The sequence below is a fragment of the Podarcis muralis genome, chromosome 10 (genome assembly GCF_964188315.1).
Source record: "Podarcis muralis chromosome 10, rPodMur119.hap1.1, whole genome shotgun sequence".
Taxonomy (NCBI): Eukaryota; Metazoa; Chordata; class Lepidosauria; order Squamata; family Lacertidae; genus Podarcis; species Podarcis muralis.
Genome location: NC_135664.1, coordinates 77,573,600 through 77,586,129, shown reverse-complemented (window position 1 = coordinate 77,586,129; position 12,530 = coordinate 77,573,600). Strand labels below are relative to the sequence as shown.

The window sequence follows — 12,530 nt, the reverse complement described above, 5'->3', positions numbered from 1 at the left end:
GGGCACCAAACACCGAGGAAGCCAGCTGGTGAAGTGGCACAACACTGGGGGGGTGGGGGTGGGAAGGGCAAAGCAAGCCCTGGGAGTGCGACCCTGGATGGAGATTAGAGGGGGAGTCGGAGGCTGGCATGTGGGCTGGCCGTTTTCCATGAAATGTTCATTCTGCTTCTGTTTCCACTCTCCAAGTGGGGACTAAATCCACAAGGGAGGGAGGGAGGGGCGGCACGGTTTCCCTGAGGGGCTGCAATGTCCCCACCCCCCTCTCTTCCAGCAGAGAGGCAAGATGGACCAAGCAGTTCCGGCTGAGCTGGGGTGAAAGACCCTCCAGAGACATCGCCTTGGCTGAGCCGCTGCAGCCAAGGCCGGCAGACCCCAAAGCTTGAACTGGCGGAACAATAAACAGGACAGCGAAGAAAGAAGACTTCAGGCAGAAGACATTTCATTTCGTTTTATAGACTGCTTTTGTAAAAAGTTGCAACAGATCCTGTCGTAATAGCTCCAGCTGCAAATCTGTGGATTAGGACCTTGAAAAGGTGGGTTTAAATTTGGCAGTTGAGGAAGTGGCCATGGCTACAGGGCGGAGGAGGTGGTGGGTTGTCTCGCTCAGCAGCCGTGATTCTAAGCTCTCCCCCCTAAGCAGCCCAGGCCCTGCACCCCCCCCCCGTCGCCCCCTGCCCAGACCTCCAGGCAGAGCCGGGCTGCCCACCGCTCACCTTGCGAGGCGGGCTGGGTGCAGGAAGATGGGCCGACTCCTCCCAGCCTGATGCCTGTGCCCTTGAAGACAACGAGCCCCCCCTCCAGAGCAGGGCTGTGGGCAAAGGAGGTCACAGAGTGGAAGTAAACACAGAGTGGAAGAAGCCACAGGGAGCTCAAGAGAGCAGATGGGCAGGGAAGGCAGAACAAACACCAACAGGATTTCCTGCCCAGGAGAAAAGGTCTCGGAGCAAGACCCTTCTGCTGCCCCCAGGCAGCTGGGCTCGGAGATGCCGCCAATCCTCAGGGGGGAAGCCTGACCTTCCATGGGGTTCACGGCAAGGCAGTTCATGCGCAGGGAAAACAGCAGAAGTCCCCCCCAGCTGTCCTTCCTTGGAGGTTTGAAAGCAGAGTTTGGGTGGCCGCCTGTCAGATGCTTTAGCTGTGATTCCTGCATTGTGGGGGGCTGGACTACATGACCCCTGTGGGTCCCTTCCAACTCAGGAAGCTGTCAACCTACCAGGCAACTGCTTGCTGCTGCAACTGCAAACTGAAGTCACGTCCAGAACTTAAGATGAGAGAGATTCCCCGCCGCCACCAAGCCGACCACTGATGATGGGTGTGCCTTGGTCTGGCTCTCTGCTCATGCTCTGAGTGTCTCTTTCTTACTGCCTCTGCCCACCTCCTTCTCCAGCTTCAATCCACCATGTGAGTTTCTGCTCAAAGGACATTTGGAACATGCTGGACGCCACAACTATTCAGTGCTGGGCAAAAGGCATGTGACTCTTTACAGCCCTGGCCTTGCTGTGTGAGGGGGGGGCACTATAAATGGAGGAAGAAAATGGGCTGCCCTGTGGGAGGGGAGCGTTCAGGGGCCAGCCGGCTCCTCCCAGGCCAGCGTGGCCCCTGCCACTCTACATCCCCCCCCCCATCCCCTGGCTGCACAGGTGCTGAGGGATGCCTTGTTCTGTGAGCCCTACAGGTGCATCTCAATGGGGAGAGCAAGGCCCAGGGACCAGCCTTGACCTCTGGCCTTGCTGCTCTCCAATCAACCGCCAGGCAAAGCTACTAGAACCAGGCTGGGTGCTGCCGCCCCACCGCACCAACACCCCGGGGCTCAAACGCCCCATCCCTTGCTGGCAGAGGGTGCTTTGGGCAGGAGGCCCTCGGACTGGCAAGGGAGATGCCACAGGGGCCCATGCCTGGCTCAGGAGACCCCTTCCCAAAGTCTCCCTCGCAGGGGAAACTTTGCTCAGCTTGACTTTTCAGCCCCAAACCTGGCACACGAGAGGGCAGGATGGTCCAAGGCATGTGGCCCTCAAGGCCTGTTTTGGTGGCCCTCATGCGCCTTCCCAAAGCCAGGTAAGTGAGGTGATGGGCTTTGGGAAAGCAGCATGGGGCTCTGACAGGGTCCTAGAGTCCTCGCCCTCCCCCCCAAGCCTCCTTAGTGCGTTCTCTGCTTTGGGAGGGAGGGGGGAGCGCACTAGGACCCTGCCAGAGCCTCATGCCTCCTCCCCAAAGCCTGTTGCCTGGCTCAGCTGGAATTGGGAAGGCAGCAAAAGTGATTGGCCCCCCCCCTCAAATTTTGGCCTCGCTTCCCCCACCGCAAGCGACAAGGCAGTGTGCGGCCCACAGGTTCCACGTTGAAGTACTCTTGTGGCCCCCTTGGGATGAAGAGTTGGGCCGCCCGGATCTAGGGGGAGGGGGGCAGAACCCAACCCTGTCCCTCCCTGTAGCCCTCATTCCACAAGGAAGGTGGGGGCAGCAGCAAAAAGCAAAGCAGCCCAAGAGCAAAGGGGGGGGGGGAGTCAGTCCCCAGACTCCAGAGAAGCTGCACCCACTAAAAGGCCAGAATAATGGCCTCCAGTCACGTCTTCTGAGCAGCAGCCCCCCCCCCGGTTGAAGCCCTCCCTGCAGGCAGGGAGTCTGTGCTGGGCCACAGCTGACCCCCTGGATGAGCACTGGCCATGCTGACTCCTGGTGGGGCGCTAGACCCCCCCCCCCCCCATTCTCCTCTAAAGGCAGCAGCAGGGGCAGCAGCAAAGGCACAGAGGCCTCTTGCTAATCTGGGCTTGGCCACAATTGCTAGATGGAATCGCCTCCCTCTTCAGGGGCAGACCCCCCCCCAAAAGACTCGGTTTGGGGCCCCATTTACAATACCTATTCCTCAATCCTTTTTGAGAAGAGGAGACCAGGACACCTCCCAGGATTTCCCATGTAGCCACAGCCTGGTTTTTAGAGAAAGGGAATCCAACAGCATTTGATTGACCCCCAGATGGAAAGGCTGAGCTACATGGGGAGGGGAGGTGCCCCCTCCCACAACTCTTTCCCCCCAGGAGATGATGGCCCAGGTGCCCTGACGTCACAGAAGCCCCAATTAGAGCGGCTGAAGAAGCAGGAGGAAGCCGCCCTTGGCCGCAATAAGAATATTTAACAATGTGCAGAACAAGGGAGCGTCACAGTCCAACATTTTACAGAGAGTATTTCCAAAAGGAAATTGGTGGTGGTTTCTTGGGGTTTCTTTTGAGGGGAGAGATCCACCCGAACGACGGCAGAGCCAGACCTTTAAATCAGCCTAGAAGCTGCTCTCGTCAGTCCCAGGGACTCCCCAGTGCCTGAATTTCCAGCTCAGCTGTTGCTGGCAACCAGCAAGCGGCCACTGAAGATATATGGAGAGTGGCTGCCCCCCCCCCCAGCTGCCCCTTGGCTGAAGGCGGTTCCTAAGTCCCCTCCCAGGGCACAGCCAGGCGCCAGCTTCTGCCATGGCTGGGAGGAGGAAGAACCCCCCCCCCCCCGGGCAAGAGCAGCCATTGGGCCAAGCCTCTCTCTCCCCTCGGCAGCAGCCACAGGAGCCCAGCCAGAGGGGAGCTGCCGCCTCCAACCTCCAAAGCTGGCAAGATTCAAAGTGCAAAGTGTTGCAATTCCTGCATCCATTAAGAACATTACAAAACAAAACCAAGTCAGAGCGGAGCCCATCCCGGGAAACCGACCCTCTTCCAGGAGCCTGTCTGACCCTCCGGAGATGCCCAGCCCCAGTTCCTTCTGTGGGGAGGCTGCTCCCTCCCTCGGAGCCCAGCGCCAGCGGCCCCAATCCCAGGGGCTGGTGTGGCGCCTCCGGAAGGAGAGCGGACAAGGCCGAGCAGAGGTTCCCAGGGCCTCCTTCCCTGAAACAGTAAGAAAAACAGTGTGGCAAGACGACGCTGCCTTCCGGCCGCTGCCTCCGGACCCTCCTGCCTCCTCTCGCCAGCCAGCGCTTCCGGTAAGGCATTATTGCTATACAAAAGGCTGTCCCAGGCCGTCCAGCACCAGCCCTGCCAGGCCAGAGTCTGCGGAGCAGCGTTTGCCCTCCAGAAGAGAAGCTGGATCCTGGAAGCAAGAAGACAAGGGGGGGGGCAGGACGCCCTCCCCAGAGAGTGCGCCAGGGGTGCTGTGGGGCAGGAGGAGGCGGCAGGACACCCGGGCGGCCCCTGGCCAATGCTACATGTCATCCGCCCAGGGAGGACCTCCTCTCGGAACAGGGTGGCCACCCCGACGCGGCACCTCGGCTCTCCAGCGCCAGTCCTCTCGACAACGCAGCATTTGTGATTCAAAAGTAAGTTAGCTTGTCCGAAGGAGGGCCAGCTGCATCCCCACCGCCTGAGCCCAGGCAGTCTGTCAGGCCGGACCGTTCAAGGTGGGCTCTCCTCCCGGCAGCGGCTCCTCTTTCCTGCAGAGAGGGGGAGAGGGGGAGGCGTGAGGGGTTGGCTGCCTGGGCACGGAGAAGCTTTGCCAAAGGATGCCCAGGGCACGCACTCTGCCCCGGAGGGCCTGGCTGGATTGGACACCCGCCAGGGAGGTGGGGCCCAGGGCCAGGAGGGGGGCAGCCTGCCTCAGCAGGGACTCGAACCAGGCCCCCTTCATCTGCCCAGCCAGAGCACCTTGTGGGGGGTGGGAGCAGCTTCTCCCCACAGAATCCTAAGATTGTAGAGTTGGAAGGGACCCCTGAGGGTCATCCATTCCACCCCCTGCAATGCCTGGCAGGCAGCCTCACTGCCTCTGCTGAGAAAGCTCCCATGAAGCTGGAATATCTGAACGGTTGATTAATCTGGTAGAGAATGTAGAATTGACACAACAGGCTGGCAGGCTCTCCACAGCACCCCCCACCCTGGACGGCACAGCGGCCAGCACCCCCCCTCACCTGTCTCTCTTGGCCTCTGGGGTGGTGCCAGCAGCAGCAGGGGCAGGAGAACCCGGCAGGAGACCCTCCGGCGGCAGGCTGGCGGCGGCAGTGCTGCTGCTACTGCTGCTGCTCAAGGGCTGGGGGGGTCCAGTCTCCACGGTGCTGGGCGGCTTGTCCGCGACCTGGGAGCCCCCCACGCTGTAGGGAGAGAACGGAAGCTCACATTAAACAGCCCCCAAGGGGGTCCCTCCTGGGAGGAAGCAGACCCTGACGCTGCACCAGCCGCCAAGGGCCAAACACCCAGCAACACCGCTCCCCGAGGGGGGGGGGGAGAGGCCCAACCGCCTGCCAGAACAGAAGCCCTGAAAGGGGGCCCCCAAATCCCAGTCCCAGGCAGGGTTGGAGTTCCAAACTCATCAGGGCTCCATCAGGTAGAACTGCGCGCACACACACACACACACACACACACACACACACACACAGACACACAACCCTACTCCCCACAGAAGGCATGTCCAGACCCCACACGCAAGCCTGCCCTGGGCTGAAAGGGGGATTTTGAGGGCGCTCAGGGTCTCCACACAGGAGGGGGGGGGGGCGTGCCTGCCCTCCCACGGAAGCCAGAGATGCTCAACACCAGCTGAGGCTCCTCCTGAGGCATTGGGGATTGGAAGTAGCGCACTAAGGCAGGATCCCACCCTCTCCTCTGCTCTGGCCCATCCTGATCCCCCTGCCCCCCTTCCTGGCATTTGAAACCCCCCCAACCCCCTGACTCTGGGTGGCTCTTCCCACTTTCTGAGCCCCTGGTCAAAACCTTGATGCAAAGCAGTGCTTGGGGCAGCTGCTGCCACCTCAGGGCTGCCCTATCCTGCACTCATGAGGAGCTCTGCCCCACCAGCCCCCCAACATGCTCAGCAGCTCTGCCCCCCACTTGCGTACCCCCAGCCAGGAACAACAGGGCAGGACCCCCAGCCGCCAGCACAGAGACCCAGCAGCACCATTCTGATAGGATTGCTTCAACCTGCCCTAGTTTAAGGCTGAAGAGAGCAAGGAGGAAAGCTTCCGGGGGGGGGGGGAGGTATCGCCTTTGAAGTGCTATTTTTGAGGGGGGGTCCTGGAGCAGATGCCCCCCGAGCTCCCCGCTTCCTTCACCTAGCACCACACCAGGATTGGCAGCAGTGGAAGTTGCTCCCCCAGGCAGGACTGAGAAGGAAGGCAGAACTGATTCCCACCCCCCTGCCTGCGTTGCACCAACTCACAAGGAGACCTGTGTTGTCCCCCCCCCCAAAAAAGTGCCTGGGCCAGAAGGTCAGAACACAGCAGGGCATACGGGGGGGGGGGGGGGCTCTCCACCTGCCAAGCTGTGCCCTATGCGGCTTTCTTCCCGCCTTGCACCAAGGGAGCCCCTGGCAAAGGGGGCAGCAGATGGGCAGCAGGTGACAAGGCAGAAGGCAGGCAGCCTCCTCTTCCTCCTGCTCCTGGGGGGCAGCACCCACCTCCCTGGGATGCCCCACCTGAGGGGGAGATGGGAGAGGCAGAGGCAGCAGGGGGCCTTGCAAGGAGATGCAGACGGCTCAGATTAATGGGGAGAGAGGGCTATTTTTGTATTTTGTTTGTATCTCACTTTGCTCTAGTTTTCAGAACACCGTCCTGAATGTTTCAGCATTTCTGCCGGGTGGCATTCAGAGAAGGCCCACGGAAATCAAGGAACAGAGCCAAGGCAGTCTCACTGATTTCAACAGGTCTTACCCGAATACAGTGCTGGAAACTCAGATATATAAGTCGGGCGCCAAATGGCTCCTCACACCGGGGTTAGTCGCCAAAATGGGGTGCCTAGCTGTCATGTTTGTACCAGATGCTTCAGAAGTGGTATTTTTCAATATGGCTTTTTGGTTCCTGACATTCATTCTGATTGTGCAGATAAAATATAACTGATAGAATTATACAGGATGGGGTCTTAGTGTGTGAAAACAGTCCAGATCCAGGGATCCCTAGACGGTGGAAACGTCAGGCGCCATTCTGGCACCCAGGCATCTTCACTTGGTCGCAAGTGGCCAATGGCCAGGAGTAAAATGTGCCTGGGGCATGGCTAATTTTGAACACTGCCGGAATGCCACCTATTGTTTTTAGGTAAACCTCTCTCTCTCTCTATATATATATATATCAGAATAAAAATGTACGTGGTAAAGACTTCTTCAAAGAAAGTGATGCTTTGAGGAGTAAATGCCATTCAGCCCTGAGGAGGAGAATGGAGCCACCTCCTCCCAGGCCCCGCCTGCTGCCAATGCTGTGCCAGGAGGCCAGGTTTTGCTTTCCCTTCCCTCCTGCTGCATCACCCCCTTGGCTGGAAACCAGAACCTAATTCTTCCACCAAAGGAAACTCCCTCCTGCAGCAAGAGGCTTCCTCCCCCCTGCTCACCTCTGGGAGAGAAAGCCCTGGCAGGGCCCCCAATGGGGCAGCCCAGAGGAGCAGCAATGGCCTCCCACCCCGCAGGCCCACGGGCAAGAGAAAGACTCCTGAGTGGCTCTGAGTGGTGCCCGTGTGACGTTCTAGCTGCCTCCGGCTTGCCACAGCCGCTGCCCAGCTGAAGGACAACAGGAGCAGCTGCTTCATCTGATGCCTCTCCTTCCTCAGGGAAGATGGAACAAAATGGCCTTCCTGCTGCTGCTGCTGCTGCTGCTGCCGTCGGGAGGCCACAGCTCACCAGAGAGCGGCCAACAGGCCATTCCCCTGGCAGGTGCCCTGGAAGCTCTCAAGGCCAAAGTCGGGCAGGAGGTGGAGGCGAGAAAAGGTTTGCTCCCATCCTGGCCTGAGCAGTCTTCCTGATGCTGCTTGCTAAATTAATAGGTAAAGGATCCCCGCTCCGCAAGGGGAGCAGGAAAAACTGATCTGCCTGGGGAAGAGGCGGAGAGGAGCTGCCTCCGCAACACCTCAGCCATACTAGATGCCAAACACACACAGCCTCAGGCTCCAGCAGAGACGGGGGGGGGCAGTCCCTGGGCACACACCCCAAAAGCCACACAGAGAACACAGCCTGGATGCAAACAGCAGCCATGCCAAGCCACACAGGCCCCCAGGGAGAGCTGCTTTCCCAAACCCCAATGGAGAAGCTTCTGCACTGCCACGTCTGGCTCTGGAGCCGCTCCTGGGTGGCAGGAGAAACGGAGCCCAGCCGCTCAAGAAGACTGCAGTGGGGCTGGGAGCGCCAGGTCTTGCAGAGGGAGGCCTCCCAGCTGGGTTAGTGGGCAAAGGATCTGCGGAAGGTGCTCTGGCAAGCAGGCTCAGTTAATGGCAGGGCTGGGGCGGGCAGACAGGTGGGGGGGGGCACCTGGCGTCATGCGGGGGGGGGGCATGCTTGGGTGTGGGGGAAAGGAGGAAGCCCCAAGCCATGCGGGGTCCATGAGGAGCAGCCATGGAAAGCAGCGCCCCCCCAGGAGAGCCCTAAACATCCACAGGGACAATGCAGCGCCACTCCTCTCAGGCCAAGGAGAAGCTGGGGCCAAATACTTCCTGCAGCAGCCAAGGGGAGGCTGTGAGGGGCCAGCGGCCAGGCCCCCTCCTGCACTCCTCCCTGCCAGAGGATCCCTGCTGCCCCAGCCAAGGGCCCTGGCAAGCTTCTGCTCAAAAAGGGGTGCAGTGCAGCTGAGCAGAGGCCTTGAGGGGTGCAAGGGGGGCCCCACACCTTTCTTCCGGAGGGAGAGGGAGGCTCAGAGCAGCCCCTTGGCCAGCGATGGAGCCTTTCAGCCCATTACTGGCGCAATTCCGCTGCCATCTAGACAGAGCAGGGCAGCCCCTGCCTGCCTCCTGATTCAGTTCCTCAGTCTGACAGCCAAGGAAAGCAGCAGCAGCAGCAGCAATGGGGGTTCAGGCAGAGATGTATAAAGAGGGGAGGGAGCAGGGGCTGCTCAGAACGCGCAGGAAACAGCCCAGCCTCCAAGCCAGAAACACAGCCAGGAGTCCAGCAGCCAAGACCTGGAGTGACACCAAGAAACATCAGTCTCCTTCAGGGTCCCCGTTCTGCAGGGCGATTCCTCCAAGGCCGAGGGGGGTGGGTCAGGTGCGTCGGCCACAGGAGAGCCGCAAGCTCCTCTCACGCTGAGCCGCTGCCTGCTCCTGGGAGAAGCCTTGCTGTGGGGCTTACAGGGCTGGGGGGCCGGGCCCAGGATCCTGCCCATCTCACACGCTCCCTGCATCCACCAAGGGAGAAGCTGGCTGAGCCGGAGGCCTGGTCCCCTTCCACTCCAACCTCAGGTACAAAAAGGCTGCTTTTTGGATTTTTGAAAAGTTGGGGTTTTAATTTGTCTGCTGCCAGGTTGCCTTGTTCTCCAGGGTGATGTACTCCCTATGCAAAGAGCGCCCTCAACAGGGCAGCTTCCAGCCAGCATTGCCGAGGAGGGGGGACAGGTCCTGCCTGGGGGACCCACACCTTGGAGGCTCCCCCTTCCAGCCCCTGCAGCTGGGGTGGGGGTCCCTGGGGCGGCTGGGCAGAGGCCTCTTCTCCCTCTCAGAGGGGCAATTCCTCCTTGCAGATTGAACTTCTGAAGAGGTGGAAGAGGCTGCTAACTCAGGGAGGGAGGGGGGCACCTGTGAGGGAAAAGCCCCCTTGGCTAGCTGGGTGCACAGGAGAAGTGCATTGTCCGGTGGATGTTTGGAACCCTGCCGTGGGGGCCAGGATACATACCCTCCAGCGCCAGGCCTTATTATTCTGAGCAAGACCCACAGAGAGAGAGAGAGAGAGAGAGAGAGAGAGAGAGAGAGAGAGAGAGAGAGAGAGAGAGAAAGGGAGAAAGATAAAAATGGCTGCAAAACCAGCCCACCCTCCTCGCTTACTCAGTTGGCCCGCCCCATAACCCCCCTTCCCCCCCCAGTAGGGCTCTCAGAATGACTTCTCCAGCCAGTCCCAGACCTCAAAAGCACCCCCTGAAGAGGAAGCGGAGGGGCTGACACAGCCCCCAACCAGGAAAGCCACCGGCAGGAGTCCCAGAACAGGTGCAGGGAGTCCAGAGGGGGAGGTCCTACTGCATGAATGGACCCCCCCAAACCCCACCTGGGTGAAGCCTGCTGGAAGGGATCAGGGAAGCAACTGGTAGAATCTCCTGCAGACATAGAAGGGGGGGAGGGAGGGGGCTGCCACAGAAATTTGCTGACTGGCTGCAGGATCCTTCCCCCTCCAACCCCACAGCGGAAGTCTCTCTCCCAGACCCCCTTCAGGGTCCCCAGGTGGGGAGGGGCCACCTGAAATGAATCAAACACACACACACACCCTCCCCACATTTCACACGCCATCTCAACACGACAAGGGGCTCTTGTGAAGGAGGGGCTGGTTCCACCTTTGGCCTGGCAGCACATGGCGAGACTCTTCCCCATCTCCACTGAGAGGGCATTCTCTGGGCCTGCATCCCCACTCACCAGGGGCCCCTTTGTGGGTCAGCTAAGGGGGCAGGGCTGGCACTTGGGTCAGGACTGGGGGGCGGGGCAATCTCACCTGTTGGCAAGACGCCCTTCATGCGCTGGTGCCAACCGCCTGGAAAAGGGCTCAGGCAACACCTAGCACACTGTGCCAAGTCCCCTGCTGGCCTTGTGGCCCCTGCGGAGGGTCCTGCGCCCCGACCCCAGCCCCACTGCTCACGGCCCCAGTTCCTGGCAAGGCGCAGCAAAGCTGGACCTCAAGAGTTGGGCGTTACTCCTCTGCTCATCTACAACCCCCCTTTGCGAGAGCAGTAGGAATTTCAGCATCAGAAAGAATGGAAACATTGACAGCAAATTTAACAGGTAAGAAACAGGTGTCGTGCCCCCTCAGAAGCCTCCCCCCACCTGCCCTCTTGCTCCTCACAGGCCACAAGGGAGGCAAACACAGCCCAAAGGAATGACAACAAAGGAGACTCAATGAAGCTGCCTGGCACCCAGGGAGGCACCCAGAGAAGCTGAGCAAATGCCACTTTTCCTCGCCTGCAGCAAAAACCAGCATGTCAACAATGACCTCAAGCCTTTCCCAGGCATTTGAACCCCAAACCTGCCCCTGCCCCACACCTAGGGCCCTGGAGCTGACCTTGCTTGCAGGAAACCTCCCCCCCAGACACGTCCTCACCAGCAAGAGCCAAGCCACAACTGCAGGGGCCAGATCCGGCAACAAACCAAGACGCCAACTCTGCCCCTCGTCCACCCAGGGTTGGGGCTAGGCAACACTACCACACAAGAGCTGACAACGCTGGCCTCTGGCTCATTTGCCCACGGGGCAGCGCCCTTCCTTCCACACAGGAGCAGCAGGCGGAGGATGCCAGTTTAGCTTTCAGCACGGAGCGGCCCTGACACGATCATTTTTCTGATCTTAAGCTGTAAGCAGCCCCTACTTCGTCCTTTTTGCTGCCATGTGTTCCCATTTCCTTTCTGTATAAATAGTGTTGAAGGCAGCACTGACAAAGTGCACTTTTCTCCACAAAATCTCAGGCCACGAGAACTCTGTGTTATTATCAGACAAGCCTCCATTTGTGGTTTCTCTCCCCTGGCTGCGCAGCTTCCCCTCACGGCAGGAACGGCCCACCTGGGAAGCCTCTGAGGAGCTTCTGGGAAACTGAGCGGGAGTCAGAGGAGTCCCAGAGGCCTTTCGTCAGGGAAGGGGAGCTATTCTTGGGGGGGCTCTTGCAGGGGAGGCTTTTCCACGCCTTCTCTCTGGACCAGCACAGCATCAACTGCTCTGAGGCTCCTGCAGCCCAGAGAGCTGCTTGGTGGCGCGGGCTGCGCACTGCCTTTGGGGAGAAAGGGCGGAAGCGACGCATCACAGCCTCTCCAGCACCACAAGACTTTTCCAGCCCCTGCTGGGTCTCACATCCCCTCCGGAAAGAGGCTGCCCACCTGGGGGTCTCTGCACAGCAGCACCAGCAGGGCCCACCCAAGCTGCTGGAGGTGGGCGCTCCCTGACGGCCCACTGCCTGCCCGAGACCTGCAACCAGAGAGCCGGCTGGCCTTCACACACACACACACACACACACACACACACACACCCCGCTGGCCTTTGCTCCGCTTCCCCCTCACACCTGGAAAAGAGCGCCTTCTCGTTCTTGGCATCCATGGTCAGCTTGATGGTCTCCTGGCCTGAGCCCGTGCTGATGGTTTCCGTGACAACACCCGCCGCCTTCTCATCCTCTTCCTCGCTGTCCGAGCCGCCAGAGGAGCTGCTGTCCGAGGCCACCAGAGGCGCTTTCCGTGCCACGCAGACGTTCCACACGCAAGGAGAGGCAGCGCTGACTGGAGGGGGAGAGAGCGTGTGAGGCCCACCCGGCAGGGCTCTCCTGGGGCGCAAGAAAGAAGCCGCGCGGCAGCAGGACCTCCGAGGCACAGACTCTGGTGGAAGGGGAACGCCTGGACTCTGAGCGGCAGAAGCCCAGGCTCTGCCAGGATGAGGCCCACCCTCTGACATGCTGGGAAGCCTTCAAATTTCTGCAGATGACTGAAGGACCAGCAGCACTGCAGCAATGCCATCTCCATGGAGGGCACTCTGGCCCCTGCTCTGGAGAGGAAGCTGCACCTCACAGGGGCAGGGCTGGGGCTGGCTCTCTGCCCCCCAAAGCAACCCAAGGAACTGTTGGCTTGGGCTCGAGTCTGATCTCTCCTTCCTTCGTTATTCTTTCAACCCTGTGAGAAACCTCTGCTCCCAAAGCCCCTCTAAGCCTTCTGCCA

The 12,530-nt window shown here is 60.1% G+C and overlaps 1 protein-coding gene across 7 annotated transcripts in view; it reads right to left on the bottom strand.

Annotated features, from left to right (window-relative positions):
• Positions 1-433: 433 nt before the first annotated feature.
• The window catches only part of PPP6R2 (protein phosphatase 6 regulatory subunit 2), a 39,705-nt gene continuing 27,608 nt past the window's right edge, over positions 434-12,530 (bottom strand). For 6 of the 7 annotated variants that reach the window (XM_028747215.2, XM_028747220.2, XM_028747216.2 and 3 more), the window contains 4 exons: positions 11,888-12,098; positions 9,535-9,558; positions 4,871-5,050; positions 434-4,399 (listed from right to left, as the gene is read on the bottom strand). In XM_028747215.2, the coding sequence (XP_028603048.2) occupies positions 4,348-4,399; positions 4,871-5,050; positions 9,535-9,558; positions 11,888-12,098 (467 nt within the window). In that variant the 3' untranslated portion in view covers positions 434-4,347. The remainder of the gene's footprint in view (positions 4,400-4,870; positions 5,051-9,534; positions 9,559-11,887; positions 12,099-12,530) is intronic. The other variant, XM_028747219.2, reaches the window with a different exon arrangement.